Below are 21,151 nucleotides of genomic sequence, written 5' to 3' on the forward strand. Positions count from 1 at the left end.
ATAATTCAACACTGAAAAGGCTGGAATACACAACAGTCTAATAACAGGTGATTACTGCAGCAATAGTTAACATAGTATTTTACAATAATACCTCATATAATAAAGGTTGGTCACCTTAAACAGAGCATTACTTTAGCAATGATGAACAGCAAACGATCTTTCTGCCCAATCAATATGATAATATAATATTCATGATGAACTTACAATCTTCAGTGACGCACACTAATAACAAACACACGCGAAGAAAGCAACAGTGAGATGTTTGTGGCAGACAGACTTCACCATCTGTCTTTCATAGCTGCTTTGTCTTTAGTTCACGAGATGAATGTGCAGCTGAGAGAGATCTGACGGGGACAATTAGCGGATCAAGAGGTTCTCTTTAATTACTAGTTCATTGGGAAATCCTGATATATTCATCTGTGGCACTCTCACCTTATTTTCTGCCTTATTTCGCTTCATATGAATACAAAATCAAGTTTTCTTTCAGACGTCATCAAACACCGCGGGCACCGCAACCAAGCCACGCCCACCAACTCAAGTCAGTAACTAATCTATTCTTTGTGTGGTGCTTACAGTGAGGTGAACTGGAACTGGGCATGGGCTTTTTTACAGCGGGTAAGATTGAGTGAACAAAAGTAGGGAACGATTGGCTCACTCAGAATTCAGACACCACTACAAAATGGCGGACACCTGAAATAGTGCACTATATAGTGGATAGGGGGCGGTTTCGGACACAGCTGTTGTCTTCGTATGCAATAGGGCATAGGAATGATGACTTCTAAATAAGACACACCGAAGCTGGACAAAAGGAAACTCGCTGGAGTTTATTTCTCTTTTTCTGCAGACGGAGGTTTCTTGGATATACCGCTGGAGTCAGTGTTGTTGATGCTTAGTGTATTGTGATTCAAAACGTGGACAAATGAGCTTCTACTCGCTTGTTTCACATTCTTCTGTATTTGCACAACGCCTCCAGCCCTGTCCTAACGTAAACAAAGTCCCGCCCTACATTTTAAAAACATGATGAAGGGCATGATGCGCCGTCGCTCTCACCGCCATGTTTTTCAACTAGGACATTTGTAGTTTTGAAGCGAACGGTCTCCTCTTCCGTCGAGCAAGGGATTGTGGGTAATTTTGGCCGAGTTTGGAATAGCATACTACACTGACTGTTTCTGTCATAGCAGTAGTACTATGGGTAGTATGCAACTCCGCACTCAGCCTGTGCTTTGGGACACTGTGATTCTAATCTCGGGTACTGATTAACTGCGATGATGATGATGATGATGAAGGGTAATTAATCAGTAACTCTCAGCTGATGTCTGTCGACTTGATTAGCAGCAGATCATCAGCTCTCACAAAACAACAGAGATGTTTCAGCTCCTGTGTGTCAGCAAGATGATTTTACTCTTCATGTTTGTGACCACTGCAGTGGCACAGAAAGGTACTGTTGTTTTACTCTGGAAATCAGTGAATGTTTCTGAGAACACTATCTCAGTCTTGATTACAGAACAACTATTGAATGCTCACTTTCTGAACCGCTCTGTCAGTTTGTGTTGAATTACAGATAAAGAACTGTTTAATGTCAACAGCATTTGTTTTTAGTTCATTTAATAACTTGGCATAGTAATATATAAAAAAAATTATATATTTTCTTATAGAGACCATCAAGACATAATTCAACAACACTATACATTTACTATGATGGATATTCAATCTTGACACTCCAACCTTATCTGTCCCTTTAATGTGTGCTAGTGTCTGAAGAACAGAATTCCTAAAAATAATTCAGATTTAAAGGAATATTCCGGGTTCAATACAAGTTCAGCTCAATCAACAGCATTTGTGGCATAATATTGATTACCACAATTTCAACTCATGCCTCCTTTTCTTTAAAAATGTGTGTTCCAGTGAGACACTTCCAATAGAAGTCAATGGGGTCAGTTTCTTGGGGGTTTAAATGTGTCAGAAATGTGAAGTTTATAATTTTATAAAAGCACTTACATTAATTCTTCTGTTAAAACTCGTGTATTATTTGAGCTGTAAAGTTGTTTAAATCATTTTTGTTGGGATGTTACGTCGTCATGGCAATGAAGTTGTAAAATTGTCTGTAACTTTCCACAGATGTGGTTAGTAAGTGATTTATCACAGTAAAATCATGTTAACACACATATTGTTTATGTCTTGTGTCTATACTTTTGAAACAGTGAGTATTTTAATGTTTACAGATTATTGACCCCATTGACTTCCATTGGAAGTCTCACTTTTCTTTTTGTAACCCTCCTATTGTCCTTTTGTGTTGTTTTCAATACAGATCAAAAAACCATTCAAATGCATAATTTCTTGATTACTGTACAACACTAAAGAAAATCCGTTGTGATGTGGTCCCAAAGTGTGTAATGATTGGGGAATGAATCTCTATTGCCTTTTCCAGCATTTACAAATCTATTTCTTCCCACAGTGTTACAGGGGTTTAGGTAGGTGCTGTAACATTTTTATGCCATCTAATGTTTGGAGAAAATAACATACATTGGTCTTTTACCTGTGGTGGGGTGGGGGGGGGGGGGGATTCTTGAGCAGCATTGTACCCTTTCATCAAAACGATCACGTTAGTAAATGTATTTACTTGATACTACCTATTCAAAACTGTTAAAAAGTACTCTGTGGCAGGGGTGGCCTGGACAGAAGCCTGGCCACCCCATTGGACACCCCACTCACAGCCGCACATCTCTGTCCCGGGTGTCACTGTATCCACTCCCCTTCACTTTTGTATCCATGCGCCTCTGGCAATGACACCCCCCAGCCCCGGTCAGAGTATAAGTCACTTTTATACTCTGTGTATAAAATAGACTGTACATTATAAATATGTTGACACAATTCAGTATTGATGTGATTCCATCACAACTGTCATTTTGATATATCATTGAGCTACTGTTTTATAATAATAGAATGTATATATTTTCTGTATAACCAAGTTACGTTACACTAATGAATGGGTCTTTTTGCATTATCTTGAACATTGACTAGCATTCATTTCATGTGTTATTGTAGTTTAGCTAAAATGACACAGATCAATCCTTATGGCACTATATTTCACATGCTTTGCAGTTATGTAAGCTTACCTGTCCAATAAGAAAAAAGCCAATTCAGGGTCGGTTTTAATCCCCAAAACCGAACGAAGGTCCCTCCAGGAATCAAATGCTCTGCCAATGTTCACTCTTGTTTTCGCTCGATCACGTTCCCACTTAGCCAGACGGGATTCAGTAGATAAATGTTTTTTTGGCTTACTCTGAGTTTGTGTAAGAGTCGGTGTTGTGCTGGGAGCCGAACATTTGCTGGATTCCATCTCTTAAGATAACGTTACCTAGTGTTTCAGTTTGTTGTCGCTGTTGAATAGCAGAAGAGAAGCACTGCGGCAAGGCTCTAGGGAGCGCGCATAAACGTCACATCCTTTGGATTTTCCCAGCAAAAGCGACCCGCTCCCTTCACATGAAAATCAGTCTACAGGCTTTAATAGGCAACCTAGGAAGTCCGGGAAGGGCTCGTTTTTTTCATGTTGCGTTACAAGCTGTTCACACATTGGCAAAAAAAGGTGAGTAATACATGAAAATTGTTACATACAGCACCTTTTAAAATAAGATTATTAATTTTGTAAGAGTAACAAAACACATGCATTACTAAATATAAAATGAGAATACAATAGTTTAATCAAAGTGTGAAATATGGGGACAAAGAGCACAGAAGGATTTATTATTATTATTATTATTATTATTATTATTATTATTAAGGCACAATGGGGTTTAAAGAATGAGCTTTTTCTGGTTGCAGTGTTATCAAGATATTGATGGTGCGACATAATTTATGTGAAACTTAATACTGAAAGGTTGTTCTGATTTAAAAAAAAAAAAAAAAAAAAAAGGTGCTGAGGTGGCCTTTTACCCCAAAAACGTTTACCTTGAACAAAATTGAAATGAAATTCTCAATAAATTGGATAATTTTAGGGATTTTCATTAGCTACATGACCTTAAAACACTATAAAAGTTATTAAATGTTAGATCAAATGACCTCAATCAACCTTTAGACACTAAATGCGAAGATCTCGTGGATCAGGAATATTTTTTTCAGTGTATAGTGATAAACAGGTGTTCAGGAAAGTGCTGTGGGAGTTTTTGTAGCTATTTAATGAAAATAAGAATCAAACTAGCCTTTTCCCCAGGGGGTCCTTTAGACAGGGGTGGTGCAATATTCATACCCCATCAAGCAGACAAAACTGGAAATATGTGCCTCATTAAGATTATCATTAAAGATAATTCATTAATAGAACACTTAAATCTGAACATGACATCGGCAGTCAGTCAATATCGATTATTTATGGTAGCGGGAGATCACTGAGCTCTGTTTTTATTGTAACAGTGATTTCTCTGATTGGATTATGGGTAGTGTAGTTCTTTACCTGTTTTTTGGAGTGGGCTGCAGAAAATGCACACAGCAGCTTTGAAAAGTATTTTAAATGGCCTCTAATTTTAACTTGCTTTTCGTATTTCTGTTATCTGTAAATCGGTGTCTGTGTATGCTAATAGTATTGGGGGGGGTGGTGAGGGATAAATTGTGGCAGAACATTGGTCAACTCTTGGGGGGTTGGTGTTGGGGTTTCCCCTCAAAATCCCAATTTATCCCAGTCATGAGCGTTGCCCACCTTGAGAACTACACCACCCCCACTGGCCCATCTTACATCTTCGAGCTGGAGCCGGTCTGATTTAACCCTTGGACACACCCTAGGCTTTCACACTAACATGCAGAAATTTACTTGCATTGGACTTTATATTTTCTGACATATGGCCATTGTGACAACTCATTGGTGCATCACATTTGTAATAACCATATGTGTCTGTTCAGATTTGTCTCTAGACTGCAGCAGTGATTCTGTGATGGTGCGGTGGAAGCCCTGGCTGGATGCTGGTCAGAAGTTGGATCCATCTAAAGCCCTGCTGGGGAACTGCCCTCCCAGTTTTGTGGTGTCCGACACGCTGATGTTCTACGTGTTACTGAACGACTGTGGATTTTTGAAGCAGGTACGTTTACAAGTCAGATTGGCTTTGTTTCAAGGTAATGCTCCTGGTGAATGGTGTTGCTCTGCTCTGTCAGGTGACTGAGGACCAAGTGACCTATTCAAACCTGTTGATCTACGAGCGACAGTCAGGAATGCCCTTCATATCTCAATCAGTCCAATGTGTTTATGACTCGTAGGTGATCGAAAATCAATCAACACAATTCATCATCCTCTCAGTTGAAGACTTGTTCAAGTCTTTATCTTTTTCATACAGACCTAAAAACAAGGTGTCCACGTTTCTTCCTGTGGAAGAGACTGAAGGAGATGTGACGTTCAACATGGAGCTCATGAACAGTTAGGGAAACTCAATCTTTCCACGTCTGTGAGTCCCAGTCCTGAGGGTACGCCCTCATCATTGCTCATGTGTGTAGGTGATTTCAGTGCTCCAGCTGCATCTTCAGTGTTCAGTCTGGGCTCCAGTATTCCCATCAGAGTGCAGGTGGAGCAGGACGACCGGATGCTGCAGGTTTATCTGGAGAGTTGTGTAGCAGCAACACACTCCAACCTGAGCCACGCCACTCGCATGCATACCATCATCGCCAATGCAGGGTAGGAATGATAATTTTTTTTTTTTTTTCTTTCCCTCTCCCAATTTGGAATGCCCAATTCCCAATGTTCTTTTAAGTCCTCGTGGTCGCATAGTGATTCGCCTCAGTCCGGGTGTCAGTCACTCAGCACACCCTGGGATTCGAACTAGCGAACTCCAGGGGTGGTAGCCAGCGTCTTTACCACTGAGCTACCCAGGCCCCCGAATGATTACTTCTGAACAGCTTCTCATGGGTGTTAATCTAGTGCTCTGCGAGCACAGCTCATTCATTTGTAGCTTTTGAACTAACATTTTAATGGATTTTCTTGTTAAGTAATTTTATAAAGAGTATAGCAGACTTGCCTGTTGTTGCTAGTGCTTGTTTGTAGCCTGCTAGTCTGCTTAGCATTGCTTATCTTTCTATTTTCAATGTTTAATCTCCCTTTTTTCGTGTGCATAATTTTTTTTACGCTTTTTAACGGATACAACTACGTGCTTTTTACCATGCACACCCGCCGTTTCACTTATATTGTTAATAAACTGCATGCTTACCGCATGCATTTTTTACATGGATCATTACATCGCTCTCAAACCACCGGTGATCAGGAACCACCACAACAATTATGTGAGGTATTCACATCGATCTCAAACCCCTGTTGATCAAAAACCAACACCACAACAACAAAGAATTGTGGTAAGTCATGGCATCTGCTCATATTATCGCTTCGTCCATTGCGTGCCACATTTACTATAGCTTCTGTCAGCAAAGAGGGATTCACATGTGATAAATGTAAGGAATTTGTCAGGCTGATGGAGAAGGTTAATGAGTTAGGATCATGCATTTGAACACTAGTGGAGGTCAGTGAGAAAGATAAGCTGGTAGATACTATTTCAGATGCAGGTAGTACAGTGAGCAACACGCACTCTTTGGTTCCTGCTGCGGGGGCTCTACAGCCGGGCATCTGGGTGACGTCTCGGCAGCATACTCGCTCAGCAAAGTGACACCACTCTCCCATTTCTGTTAGGGTTTCCAATCGATTCTCCCCACTCAATGATGCACCTACTGAGAATCATGTTGAAAGCGCCCTTGTTATAGGTGAATCTATTGTAAGGGACGTGGAAATAGACTCCAGCCACTATTGTCAAATGCATTTTGGGTGCCGGAGCGTCTGACATCAGATCAAATTTACAAGTGCTGTCTAATGCTAAATAGATTTTTTTTTTTCTAAAATTGTTATTCATGTCGGCACTAATGATGTCCAGCTTCGCCAGTCGGAGATCACTAAAGATACTGTTAAAGAGGTGTATGAACTTGCAAAAACTACAGATGTCAGACACCGTAATATGCTCTGGCCCCCTCCCTGCTCGTTGTGGTGACAAGGTTTATAGTAGATTAGTGTCACTAAATGGCTGGATGTCCGAGTGGTGTCTGGAGAATAGCATAGGATGCATAGACCATTGGAAGACTTTTTGGGTAGACCTGACCTGCTAAATAAAGACAGACCCCATCCCTCCAGGGAAGGTGCCATGCTCCTCAATAGTAATAGTATTTGACTAACAGGGGCACAGGTCAGGAAGCAGACAAACTGGTTAATCTGAACGTCTGCTAGCTGCCTTGAGACGTCACATAGGTCACAAACTACAACACATAGAGACTGTGTAACCTTAATATCATATAGAGACTGTGTCTGTTCCTCAAATTACCAAACACAAAACTGTCATTTAGATCAAATTTGATTAATGTCAAACTTGAGAATAACAATAAAACTGAAGATAAACATCATATAAAGGTAAGGCTACAAAACATTAGATCTTTCAACCAAAGCACTAATTGTAAATGAAATTACAGATCATAGTTTGGATGCACTCTGTTTGACTGAAACCTGGCTTAAACTGGATGAATATTGGTTTAAATGAATCTACTCTCCCAGGTTATTGTTATAAATATGAGCCTCGCCTGAAAGGTTGAGGAGGAGGTGTTGCTACAATTTGCAGTATTTTCAGTGTTACTCTGAGGACAGGATATAAATGTAAGTCTTTTGAACTAATAATGCTTAATGTGACACCGTCAGATATTAATAAAAAATCTTTGTCGTCTTTTGTTCTTGCAACAGTATATAGACCACCATATTCTGAATTCCTTCTAGAATTTTCTAATTTTGTCATGGAATTGATGTTGTTGATATCGCTCTGTGGCAGAATTTCTATGATATCTCGGATCATTACCTCTGCACTTGGCAAAGGTAACTTCTGATCTATGCAACGTTATCATTCAGAACTATTCTTCCAACTACTAAAGACAGCTTGATCCAGAAGAATTGGCTAGTTATAGACCAGTTTCAAATCTCCCATTTATGTCAAATACTAGAAAAGATAGTGTCCTCCCAACTATGTAAATTTTTACAGAGAAATGGTATATATGAAGAATTAAGTCAGGTTTTAGGCCCCATCATAGTACAGAGACTGCACTTATCAGAGTTACAGATTACTTGCTCTTATCTGATCGCGGCTGCATCACCTCTAGTGCTTTTAGATCTTAGTGCTGCATTCGACATGATAGATCACAACATTCTCTTGAATAGGCTAGAGAATTATGTTGGCATTTGTGGAGCTGCATTAGCATGGTTTAGGTCCTATTTAGCAGACCGCTACCACTTTGTCTGTGTAAATGAGGAATTGTCAAACCAAACAAAAGTATGGAGTGCCACTGGGATCAGTTTTAGGGATGGCTAGAAATTACTTTCTACTCAATTCTGATAAAACAGAAGTACTAATTATTGGAACAAAAACCTTAAAAATAAGACTAAAATATAATCTTACTCTTGATAGATATACTGAAACGTCAACTCCTACAGCAAAAAATGTAGGCGTTATATTTGATAGCAATCTAACCTTTTGAAAACCAAATTTCCAATAATTGTAGAACTGTGTTCTTCCACCTCAGAAATATTGCTAAGTTATGATGCATGCTATCTGTTTCTGATGCTGAAACTAATTTATGCGTTCATGACCTCAAGACTAGATTATTGTAATGCATTACTAGGTGGATGGCCTGCAGGTTTAATAAATAAACTTCAGTTGCTTCAAAATGCAGCAGCGAGAGTGCTAACTAGAACCAAAAAAATATGATCATATCAGCTCAATTTTATCATCGTTACATTAGCTACCTGTTAAGTTTCGTATTATTTTAAAAATTGTTAATTACTTGCAAAGCTTTGAATGGTCTAGCTCCAAAATACTTAAGTGACCTGTCACGCTATAATCCATCGTGCTTGCTACGATAGCAAAACTCCGGCCTGTTAAAAAAATACAGAGAATATCAAAATCCACAAAAGGAGATCATTTTCATATTTGGCTCTTGAACTATGGTCTTCCTAGCAGTATTCAGAACTCAGACACGCTCTGGTTAAGTGTAGACTACAGACTTATCTATTCAGCCTGGCATACACCTTTTTTTATCCCTCAATTCATAGTTATGCTGCTTTAGTTAGGTCTGCCAGAACCAAAAACACTTCTTATTCTTTAACGCTTCTTTAAAGTGAATGGCATCTACGATAATTTTATTCTATTTCTTTCCCTGTCTGAACCTCGGGATTAAATCCTGAGGTTATCAGAGCCTGCCAGATCCATCTCCTGCCCTGCCTGATGTCCGACTCTCACTGTGTCACTGAGTGATGATGACCAGCTGCAGCATGTGCCAGCCAGACTTCACTTCAGTCTACTAAGACTTCACAGAGGCTGAACTGATGCAAACTCAAAGACACAAGATTCATCATGAGCCACTGTCTGAAGCATGGGCTCAGGATGGAGTTCACCAAAATTACCTGCGATGCGCCTCACTGAATGATACCTATATCAACCTGGTCAAAGGAGGGACAACACACTCTCTTAATCTACATAGACAATGAATTAACCACTAACAAAAGCCTTAATCGGCCAAAATCAAAGGACAGTGCATCTACATACATTTCCTCGGTTAATTCGGTATGATTTTAACAAACTTAATATAAAATCATTTTTAGTTATTGACCCACAACACTTACTTGGTTTACTAATTTTAATCGCTGTTAGTTCTGAACATAACTAATTAGCATTATATTCATTCATTTTTGTGTTATAGCATAATTTCACTTACAGCTGCTTTGAAACAACGCCTGTTGTGAAAAGAGCTATACAAATAAATGACTTCACTTTCAGAAATATGCTTTGGTCAAACTCTAGCACCTCAATTTGACCAAGTCTCTATTGTATTCATTAGGGTTTTGTGTGTGTGTGTGGTGGTTTTTATATATATATGCTTCTTTTCTGCTGCTTATTATTCTTCCTCTCTATCTATGGCAGCTCTATGAACCGCTGCTTATTATTCTTCCTCTCTATCTATGGCAGCTCTATGAACCGCTGCTTATTATTCTTCCTCTCTATCTATGGCAGCTCTATGAACCGCACAATACATTGGGAAAATGTTAAAATTTGGCACACTGATAGGGGTGGGTGTAAATGGCCCCCAGTACATATTTGGGTCCTTTTTAAGCCAAACTCTATAGCGCCACCACCAGTTAAAAAAATTCCCCTTTTCTTTTGTGCATATCTCTTGAACTATTTGGCCTGAATAGAAAATAATTTTTCATCGGATTAAGCCTGATGATTGAAATGGACCCCTTACGTTAATCCGTCCATTACGTTTGCAGCCATCTTGGATTGTGATGGACTTTTTTTTTTTTTTTTTATATTTCACACCCTACAAATTTGGCCTGATTCGCCCAAAAACTGACTCAAATCTCCAGACTGAACCACACAGAAGTGACTAAACTGAACCTTGGTTATGCTTGCACAAAGTTAACAATGTTTACATAAAACAGGATGCGAGTCTGTATTCCGGCAATGCTTTGGTCTATCAAAACTAAATTTGGTATGCTGCTTCAGGGTTATGATCTGAGCGTACGTGCCATGTTTGGTGATGGCGTCACCTATTGGTCCAAAAAAAGAAAATCTCAATTGTTATTTTTGCCCATAAACTGGTAACCGTCTCAAAATCATGAGGTTGTCCGTGAATTTCTTTGGGTCAAAAGGCTTTTGACAATACTGATTTTTATGATATCAGACATATTTCCTCTGTAACATTTTGAATTTAAATAGAAGTAATTTATTTTTTGAAGACCTTTATTGGATTTAAAGGGGATATATTATGCAAAATCCACTTTAAATTTTTTTGAACATAATTATGTGTCCCCATGTGTAGACAACCACAAAATATGGTAAAAGACCATCCCCTCGTTTCTTTCTTTTCCCCATCAATAATAATAATAATAAAAAAAAAAACGGTGTCTCTGAGCAAGCCGTTCAGGTTTACAGACCCTTATGATGTCAAAAGGGGAAAGGTACTGCCCACGGCTGGCGAAGAGATCTGCCTGAGTAGCTTAGATCCGCCCTCATTAAAACCTGAGCGAGCAGCGCACAGTCTGCCATATTGATCTCGCTAGAGCCTCTTGTGTTAACTCGGACTGCTTCATCAACGATGGTCAACATAAGGCTGGATTTGCTTCTAAACTAAGGATCAAGGATGGATCGATACCAACTCTCCGTGACCCAACTTCAGATTTGCAAGTCGTAAGTTTTGCACTTTATACTTTTTTTAATGTTTGCAATTTGGCTTTCTGAATTTGCTTGTTTGCACGTTGCGCGAAAAACGCTTGTGAATACATTGTGCTTTGTGTAACGTAGCAACTAGTCCCTAACTACCTTATTCCATAACAATGAAGCTGTAGCTTTGTTTCGGTTACGATATAAACTGATTGGCATCCTCCACAGTCCCGCCTGAGTGGTCATGCAATGAAGATTTTCCATGTAATAGAACTAGTCGTTATTTCAAAAACAATTATGAAACAATAGTGGTGTTTTCTACAACTATAGCTGTTTTTCATATTTCATAACTCGACCTTTGTTATGCACAATACAGTAAGATGATTGACTTGGGGTGTTCTCCATGTTATTTATAATTTTGTTGTTGCTGGAGTATCCATGGCACCAGCAGGAAAGTCACAGCCCATACCCAGAAAGGGGTGTGGGGAGCAGCAGCTCCTTTGCCTTTAAAGCTACAGACACTAAAGCAGCCTGTTTGGAACAGGGCTGCAAAACAGGGATGTAAAGGCATGGTAGAATAAACAATCTGTTTTGAACTGAAACTTGACTGACACATTCTGGGAACACTTGAGTCTTTTATTATATCTTGTGAAAAGGGGCATAATATGTACCCTTTAAAAAAAAAAAAAAAACTTTTTACAAATCTTCGATATGTCCTGAGACCTGAGGGAACCTGAGCAGTTTGGAGACAGCGCCACATATTTAAAAAAAGTTGTCTTTAGCATGACACATGCTATGATAGCTTTGCATGCTAATATATTAGCATGCTAACTGTAGAGTATTTTATCTTTTAACCCTAATTGATTGCAGTGCTGTCTGTAGGCAACATTAGCTTAGCATGCTACTAAGTCTGTTAATTGGTGAGTATGCTAACCAGCGTGTTTGTGTGCTAACTCTAAACTTGTCTCTTTGCTACCATTGAGATGTCGGCTAAGTGATTAAAGCAGGAAATTATTCAACCATTTTCAGGTCAAGGACCCCTTGGTATGTAGAGAGATGGAGCAGGGACCCCTGTTGCATGTTGTCTGAAAATTGAGTTGCATTTTATGCCTATAAAAATGTGGATGGTAGCATTGCAAAGCCATTAAAAGAATCATTAAGTATAGCAGAGGTCTGCAGCCTTTTGACATGAAGTGCTATTTTTAGTTTTCCTTTTGGAGGGGGTATGGCACAGTGATTAAAAAGAAAAAAAATGGACAGATAAACGGAGACAAACAGAAAGACAGACTGTCCATGCAGAATAAAAAACTTTTATAAGGTTACTGCTAGGCCTATACCTGGAGTATTCTCATGTTAGTGATCGATTTTATACATACATTTCAAAATTATAGTTCATTTCTGTGGGAGGAAAACGTTGTAATGAGGGCAATATGACTATGTAACTTTGATTTGACAGTCACCATCAGTGGCAGCTTGATAATCTCAGCAGTAACTATATATTTAGATATATTACATATACAGTATAGACCTATGTATATTAAGTATAGGCTATTGTTCTGAAACCAAAAGCAACTAAATACAAGAAACTGCAGGCTGACATTCGCACACCGTGAAAAATGCACTGCAAACGTGTTACTTGCGCAACCCTCTACTGCAGCGCTGCTTAACATATGCATTGTGTTATGAGCAGCTAGTAATGAGCATGGGCGATGGGCTAATTTCATCAAACTTTAAGTGTTAGGCATTCCATTTTGTTCATATCAAAATAAAACAGGATGCACGAATATGAGGAAGGATTACTGCAAGAGGAAGATTTGACATGCAGATTCAAGGGGCTTCAGAATGTGGATGGACTAAAATACATATTCCTCTCTCGCCAGGGACATGCGAGGCGATCGTTTGTGTTCTGCGACTACTACTGGGTCCATGAATAATGTATAACGTGTGAATAAGGCAGCCGGTGAAGTTTCTGGTGCCCCCTAGGGAGTTGGTTCCCTACACGGACTGCGTAATATGCGTATAGGGAGCGGAGGTACTGTCTCTCACTCGCGTGCGATTGATTGAGTGCCGGTGGTGGATCAAACAGTAATTTGCGGACCCCGGGGCCGCAGACCCCCTGTTGAAGCATTAATATGTAAATTTTTATTTTTCAGTTTCTTCTTCCTCTGTCATTAGTTTATGGCAGCCCCTAGAACTGTTTTGAAGAAAGTTGTTAAATTTGACACACTTATTGGGGTCGGCCTCAATGGTCTTCTGACCTCAATAGCCACCTTTCCACTATTGGGCCAGTGCGAGCCAGGGCTTTCTACTGCAGTGTTGCACTAAAACCCACCCTTAATACACCGCCCTGGTGCCAACGTCACACACCCCACCCATTTCACAAGCAAGAGGCAAGCTCAAGCTGAGGTATCATGTTATCTAGAAAATCAAGTTTATATTGTGTGTAAACATTAGCTTGCTAGCAAGATAAGTTAGCATTGACAGCTGTAACTGTCATGGTGTTCCGAGTGGTATCTCCACAATGTCCGAGCATAGAAAATTATTTCTTTGGGCACCGCTTTGTCCATTGTGTGTTTTAATGGATTTGTACTGTGCCTGCATATATTTTATTTATTTTCTCTCCCGAACCTGGATTCACAACCTAGCCAGTTAAGTGAAACTCCGCCTTTGACACTGACGCCGCCTCAACCCCAGCTGGCCTTGTTTGACCCAAGGGTAATCGGTGGGCTAAAGGCCACTGGCCCTGAGAGAGCTTGAAGAAGGCATGATTAAGCCCTGGAAGTGACCGTGGAAATGCAACAGGCCCTGGCACGCACTAGCACGCCCTCATTTGATAGTGGAAATGCGGCTAATGCTCTTCTGACCAACTTTGAGGTCTCCCAGACAACCCTCTAGCACCACCACCAGTTCACAGTTTGACTTTTCTTTTGCTTATAACTTTTGAACCCTTTGGACTAGAGTAGTCTTATTTTCTTCTGGTTTCACTCATGAGTTGAGTGTAACTAGTTTGTTTTACGTTGTATCAATAACACAATTAAAAAAAAAATAAAAATACTGTTTAGTTTTCCACTCCTACAAATCTCAAAGTAGTGAAATTATTTAAAACTCACCCTTTTTGTTTACTTTATTGTGCCAAAAATAAACTAATTTGATTTCCATCTTGAAAAATTGAGTTTAATATTTACTCCAGTGTATGTATAGTATAACAGGGAAGTGCTGTTCATTTAAATCTCTGTGCTCTTGTAGGTGTCTGATTGAAAGTAAAGAAGGAAAATCAACGTTTCTGCCGAGACGAAAACCATCTGAACTCTGTCTTTATCTCGAAGCCTTTAAGTTTGCTCTCGGAGAGAACGTAAGAACTGCAGTTTGAGTTAAAGCACTAGTTGAAGGTTTTATTGGGTAGGTAATGTGTCTCTCAGTTTGACACAGTTTCTCTGTGCAGATTTTCCTCCACTGTGACGTAATGGCGCAAAATATGTGGCGCGAGAACACGGACAGGAAGGCGTGTCACTATGTGAAGGAGAACCGCAGGTCAGACTCGATTAACTGGCATTTTTTCCCCCCCATATATGTGAATTCATTGTTGATGTTGGCCCTTTTGTCGACCTGAAGCTCTGATTAGATTGATTGTAATAATCAATCAGTGTTTGTCTTGTTGTAGATGGGAGCTCCTCGATGATCTTTCCCAGAGCTGGATGGCATGTAGATGCTGCGAGTCCACCTGCCCGTGGAGAAAAGACAACCTGAATGGTACAAATTACTGCATTAAAGGAATAGTTTGCTCAAAAATATAATCATTTACTCAGCCTCATGTAGTTCCAAGCCCCATATGACTTACTTTCTTCTGTGTAACACAAAAGGAGGAATTGAGTCTTCGTGTCGCTCTTTCTGTACAGCAACAGTTCGTCATGAACATGACGGTCAAAGACAATCGCCTGTTAAGCAGTGTAAAAGTGTCATGACAGTAGACCAGATGATTTGTGCACCATGTTCAAAAGTTTTCTGAAGTCAAACAATAGCTTTGTGTTGAACATGCATAAAACGAAGTTGCTATTGATTTGAATGCGAATGATTTGACCGCTTTGGCGAGGGGAATATTTTCAAATTCAAAAATGGTGCATGACACCAGCCAGTGTTTGTGGAGTTCTTCACTAAATATAGTGGCACTACCAACTTAACTACATGTTATATGCTACATGTTAGGCTGTTTTCACACGTGTCGTTTTTTTCAGAAATGAGCTTAATATTCCTGCAAATCGTGCGTTGTGAACGAGTAGTCGAACACACTCGCATGAACCGTCCTCTCTCTCTCTCATGGAGCGCTGGGAAAACGGAATCATTTGTTTAAATGATTCCCTTATATTTAGTGTTACATTTTGATTCATTTTAGTAAATTGGTTTGTGTGGACGGTTCATCTAAATAAACTAGTTCACAAATGATTCACTGATTCACTGAGTCCTGCCCAGATGTTGCCGCCTCAATTTCCCTTTTTTTTTTTTTTTTTATTAAAGTGTATTGCTGCAGTTTATTACTGTTTTAATTCAGTTATATAGGGAGTTTTCTTGTTTTTATTAGCATATTAAGTTTAAATTGTTAAACCTTAATTTGTAATCTTTAGGAAAATTAGCCATTATTTTACTGTAGTAACCATGACTGTAGTACCTTGGTTTTACTGCAAATATAATAGTTAAACTATGGTTACTGTAGTTACACCATGGTTAATTTTCATAAGAGAATACCACCCTTTATTTAAAAACTATCAAATTATATTAATTCTGTGTAGGGCTTTACTGGTTGTTTAGATCAGTGTTACTATCAGAAATAATTAATAATTATTTCTGTAGTTATTAATTAATATTTAAATTAAGTGGATCTAACTCATTAAAACCTCATATGGGACTCCAGTAAATGTAGTGTGCTATGTTTAGGAGCAAGTTTGGTTATTAGCAATAATTAATAATTATCAAAGATAGTTATTAATTATTAAAATCAATAGAACATTGATGAGAATCAATGTTAGCTTTTTAATCCTTTAAATCAACAGTTATCAAAGATAATCGTTAATTGTTAACGTCGATGAAACAATTATAATTAACACTAGCTTATTGATCATTCAAATTCAATCAAAGATAATTATCAATGATCAAAAATCAGTAGAATATTAATAAGGATTAACATTGATGGGGCACCACCCTGAAATCAGGGACAAATAACCAAATAGTAAAACAGTCTCAATATTTGTTTTCTTAGGAAAATCGACATCCGAAGAATATCGATTTTCGGGAAAAAAACAATGAATGAAGGCTTGAATCCGAGCACTGACATCCCGTCAGCATGACACAGGCGTATGCAAAACAAACCAAAACACTTCTCTTTGAAATATAAGTTTATTTATGCAGTAATATCAATTAATAATTAATACAATGCAGTCAATAAACTTCCGACTTACAACTACAAACTAAACAGTGATATGATTAGATATGGAAATTAATAATTCTATAACACATAAGGTGTGTGTGTGTGTGTGTGTGTGTGTGTGTGTGTGTGTGTGTGTGTCAGTGTGGTTAGAGAGAGAGAGATGATTAAGTGACAGCCCGAAAGCTGATTTCGTGATAGCTGGAGATAAAGCAGCCGTGTTCATCACTCAGAGACGCGGTTTTACGAGCGGGGCTTGTAAAAGTCCCTTGTTATTTGACTCTTTAATGGATGAACTCAGTTGCTGTCTCACCCGCGATAGCGAAAATGCACAACAGTCCAATTTGGTTGGACCACAATACAGCAAAACAAATTCGTGATAATTAATACCCTGAGTATTAATAATGAGCGGACATGGCGGTCCGTAAACTGTACAAGCAAAAACCTTGAAACACAAGAATAACACACTATAATATTCTATCTCTGCCCAGACGTTAACCTCTTACTTCAATCGCATGAGGACACAGGTAGAATGTGTTTTCCTCCGTCCTTTAACTTTGACCCGGTTCCTTGAGGCTCGGGTGATGACGGGGGCTGTTTCCTCGCTGTCGGCGGGCGGTACGGCTGTTGATTCTCGGCGGGCTGGCGGAGAACTCAGAAATGTCGACTTGATTGAAGATGGAAGAGAAATCTTTAATCTCTTCACTTCTGTAGGCCAACGGATGCAGATGCGAATTGCTCGGCGGTCTCCTTCGGATCCGTTAGAGTGTTCGGTTGAACACAGAGTAATCTCAACTCGTCCAGCGAGATGGAGATCGTATGGCTACAGTTTCAAGTCGGACATTACTTCCTTAAGCCACGAGGTTGCACCGGAGAGCAGCAAAAAGCTACGTCTGTATTCGGTGAACTAAGTCACTGGAAGCAACTCTGGAAGCATTTCAGAATTATTTGAAGTCCTGATGATGTCATGTTTGAGGGACGTTCTGTGGTGTGCCTCATCCAATAGGAGTTGAGAGCTCGATCCTTTAGAGGGCAAGGCTTCATGGATCTGTAGTCTGTTTTGGACTCCTTTTGTTTGATTTTGGCGCGATTTTTGTCATTAAAATTTACGACTTGGAAGGGGCTTGAGGAATGTTTGTATGACTGTTAGGCCTGCCTTTGCAGATGTTGGGCTATCATGAATTCATGATGGCCCAAGATCTGCAATCACTTCTGATATTATCAATGCTAAATGCTGTTTGTGTGCGTCATAACCGAATATGTGTTGGTTTAAATCTATGAGGTTGAGATTTAAGAGCTGACTTGAAGGGGAAGATTATTTGTAAAAGACTTAGCATTGTGTGAGGAACCAAATTTATCAAATGACTGAAAAAAAACTTTATGTAGCATGTGTCATACTTTTAGGCCCAGGCACACCTATGAAATTGAAGAATTAATGTATGGGACCTCATTTAGAACAAAATCTGGTCAAAACAAAGGTGTTTTTGCATTTGTTTCAGTAGTTCGTAACAGCTCGCCAGCGTGAACTTTCAGGAAAACTTTGTTCCGGTTGCTAAACAGCTTCTCACTGTCATTGGTCCACGTTATCTGTAGGTGTGACCCTGGAGCTCCACCCACCTTGAGACCGGCAGCTGACTGTCATTCAGTCAACATGAACACACACCGGTGTGTAGAGTTATTAGTGACCTGGTGCAAATTTACCTACATCTGTACGATCATTCACATAGACATTTTGCAAGATTATGTCATGCAACTTTTTTGTTTAAAAATATGTCATCTGCAGCTGAAAGTCATTCACACATCTGCCCAGAGTAAGATATGCCTCATCGTTTTTATTTTGTCTGTATTCTGCCCATTAACATGTTTGGATTTATTGAAGCTTGACAGGCATAGTGAAATTTATATTAGACCATTTATAGTAACCAAGTTAAATGGGTTTGGAACAATATGAGGTGGAGTAAATGAGGTTGGGTTTTTTTTATTTTTTTGGGAATCCCTTTTACCGACGCTATTTTTCTGAAGGACTGTCAGTACGGAAGGTTCTTGGTCCTTTTGTGATGGTGGCGGACCAGTCTCGGAGAAACATGACACTGAACACACAGAGCTCTGAACAAGGTCTGTAATGTGTTTATTAAGGCCTGCTGATCGTCATGGCATTATGAGTTGGTAATAGATGTAGTTTGTTGTCAGGTTTGAGTGATTCTCCAGTGTGGCTGGTCGTGGTCACAGTCACAGCGGTGTTGCTGAGCATTATGGGTGTACTGGCCATGAGTTATTATCTGTGTTTCTGGAGAGGAGGACGCTTGGGCTACAGACCCAGCAGAGATCTACTGACAAAATACTAACGCTTGTCAAATATTGATTAATTTTTCAATAAATCTGCAGCTGTTCTGTCCCTGTTGATGTGTCCTCCAGTAAGAAATCATCTCTTGTCCACCAGAGGGCAACATTAGGTCACATTAAGAGTTTCCCAGTGCGTTTCAGGCTTTTTTTATAGTTAAAAGTCCCGTATTATGATTATTATTATTATTGGTATGATGCAGATTCAATTTTACTGTGTATTTTGGTAGCACAATAAACTGCATCTGGGATTTCATTTAATTTGGACTCTTGCATCTTCTGTCCGGGCTGCCCGTCACAGGAAGAAAAAACTAAAAAGAAATGTACACATTCAGTATATTGATATTTAAAAATTATAGGCAGATTCATTATCACCTTTCAACACATTATTGCATCAGTAAATCCAATAATGGTCAACCTCTTCATGTATGTATTGATATAATGGTAAATTAACCAATTTTAAGATGATGTATGATTGTGGCAAGACAAGTAAAAAAAAAACATGTCTTGAGTATTTTAAACTTGCAGATACCCTGTTCTGTTAAGGTCTGAATGCGTGTCACATTTGTTTAGGTTTAAAAAAGTTCATAAGAAGTGTTCAATTTAAAGGCTTGCAGCCACCCTGACATAACACAGGAGGAAACGTTCTGATGGAGTTTTGGGGTTTCATATCACATCCATGATTTTATAACGTTTCTCTGCCATATTAAACAACAATATTCATATTAAAATAAGTGTGTGTGTGTGTGAGAGAGAGAGAGAGAGAGAGAGACAGCTGTCTGTTTAATCATAGTGTTTAATGCAGGTGTTCTCTTCTGAATTCAGATGTTGGAAACCTTGATTAATAATGGGTTTAAAACAAATGTTCATCATGCAGAACCAACATTTTCAGAATTTCTTTTATTGTACAAAGCAAACATTTAAAAAAAAATGTCTTTTATTCTTGATCAAAAATGCAAAGTTGAATTTTAAAGATAATTGTAGGATGTTGAAACAGATTTATCATTGTATAATGACGTTAAACACGTGTAGCTGAACTTTTTCTGGAGGACAGCACATTAGACTTAATGCATTAATTTTAGATTTTCACTTTTGAAATGTCTTAATGAATTATTTTAATGAACTCAAAATGCAGTATGAAATGTCTGTAAAGCATTTTCTTTGCTGAAAATAGACTCTAGTATGCAGTAGACTTTTCAGCGTAACACCTGTTGTGTTTCTAGCTATTACGCATTATTTGCTGTACGGTTTTCAAAGATATCATACGAGTCCATTGGAAAGAAGCGTTCACAGAATTTGCTCTGGAATTTCAACAGTGTGTTCAAAGTTTCTTAAAGCTCATGCCAGTTTGACTCGTGATGTTCTGTGCCTTTTTATAATACTGACTTTTGGAAATATAAATACAGTATATACAGCAGGGAGTAAAAACTGTTTTTCATTTCGGTTCGTTCTGAGCAAAAACAAAATGTTTTTCATTCCAGTTCATAAGTTCCACAGCCTCCTTTCCAAATGGTAACTGGTTAGAACAAAATAAAAGAACGGTTAATAACGTTGTTTTTAAAATGACAGTACTCTGTGATAATGGGTGGGTGAAATACCAAATGCAGTGTTTCCAGATCTCTCAAGAGAAACAAGCGACCTGGTCTGGAAAAACAAGCCCAAAATAAGACACTTGACTCATCAAAATAAGTGAAAATTAGCAATCATTTTTTTCCCTGTGTGGTGTAAATACGTCAGCACCATATCAGCATAGAAATCATAAGCAGTTAATTAACAATTAAGTATCATTTTAATTACAGATCTGCTTCTGAGTCAAAACCCGACAGCATCAAATCTGTATTAATGCACCATACCTTACAACAATTCAGAGAAGACTTGGAAACAACTGAGAAATGTACTTTTTACCTCTAGTAATGTTTTCATTGTATCTGGATTAGTCGTGCATGTGTATGTAGTAATTATACATAGTTGTTAAAGTTTTCATTCACAGAATGCTTCATCCACAACGGGTGATTAGATAAAGAAATTCCTTCAGGATCAAAGCACATGTTTCATTTTTTTCAGGCAACATGAAGTAGTGTAGTTAACAAAATTTACTGTGATTAAACCCTTTGGTCTTTAGTTTCAGGAAAAAATTATCGGAACGAAATTAACTGGTTATTAACTGAGATGCTGCAGTGTTGTT

The 21,151-nt window shown here is 38.8% G+C and overlaps 1 protein-coding gene across 2 annotated transcripts in view; it reads left to right on the forward strand.

The window, feature by feature from the left end:
* Positions 1-886: 886 nt before the first annotated feature.
* The window catches only part of LOC127435913 (zona pellucida sperm-binding protein 3-like), a 33,639-nt gene continuing 13,374 nt past the window's right edge, over positions 887-21,151 (forward strand). The window contains exons 1-9 of one of the 2 annotated variants that reach the window (XM_051689721.1): positions 887-1,438; positions 4,891-5,066; positions 5,140-5,237; positions 5,319-5,398; positions 5,476-5,653; positions 14,457-14,562; positions 14,653-14,741; positions 14,872-14,960; positions 18,649-18,741. In XM_051689721.1, the coding sequence (XP_051545681.1) occupies positions 1,366-1,438; positions 4,891-5,066; positions 5,140-5,237; positions 5,319-5,398; positions 5,476-5,653; positions 14,457-14,562; positions 14,653-14,741; positions 14,872-14,960; positions 18,649-18,741 (982 nt within the window). In that variant the 5' untranslated portion in view covers positions 887-1,365. The other variant, XM_051689730.1, reaches the window with a different exon arrangement.

This window comes from Myxocyprinus asiaticus, chromosome 4 (genome assembly GCF_019703515.2).
Source record: "Myxocyprinus asiaticus isolate MX2 ecotype Aquarium Trade chromosome 4, UBuf_Myxa_2, whole genome shotgun sequence".
Taxonomy (NCBI): domain Eukaryota; kingdom Metazoa; phylum Chordata; class Actinopteri; order Cypriniformes; family Catostomidae; genus Myxocyprinus; species Myxocyprinus asiaticus.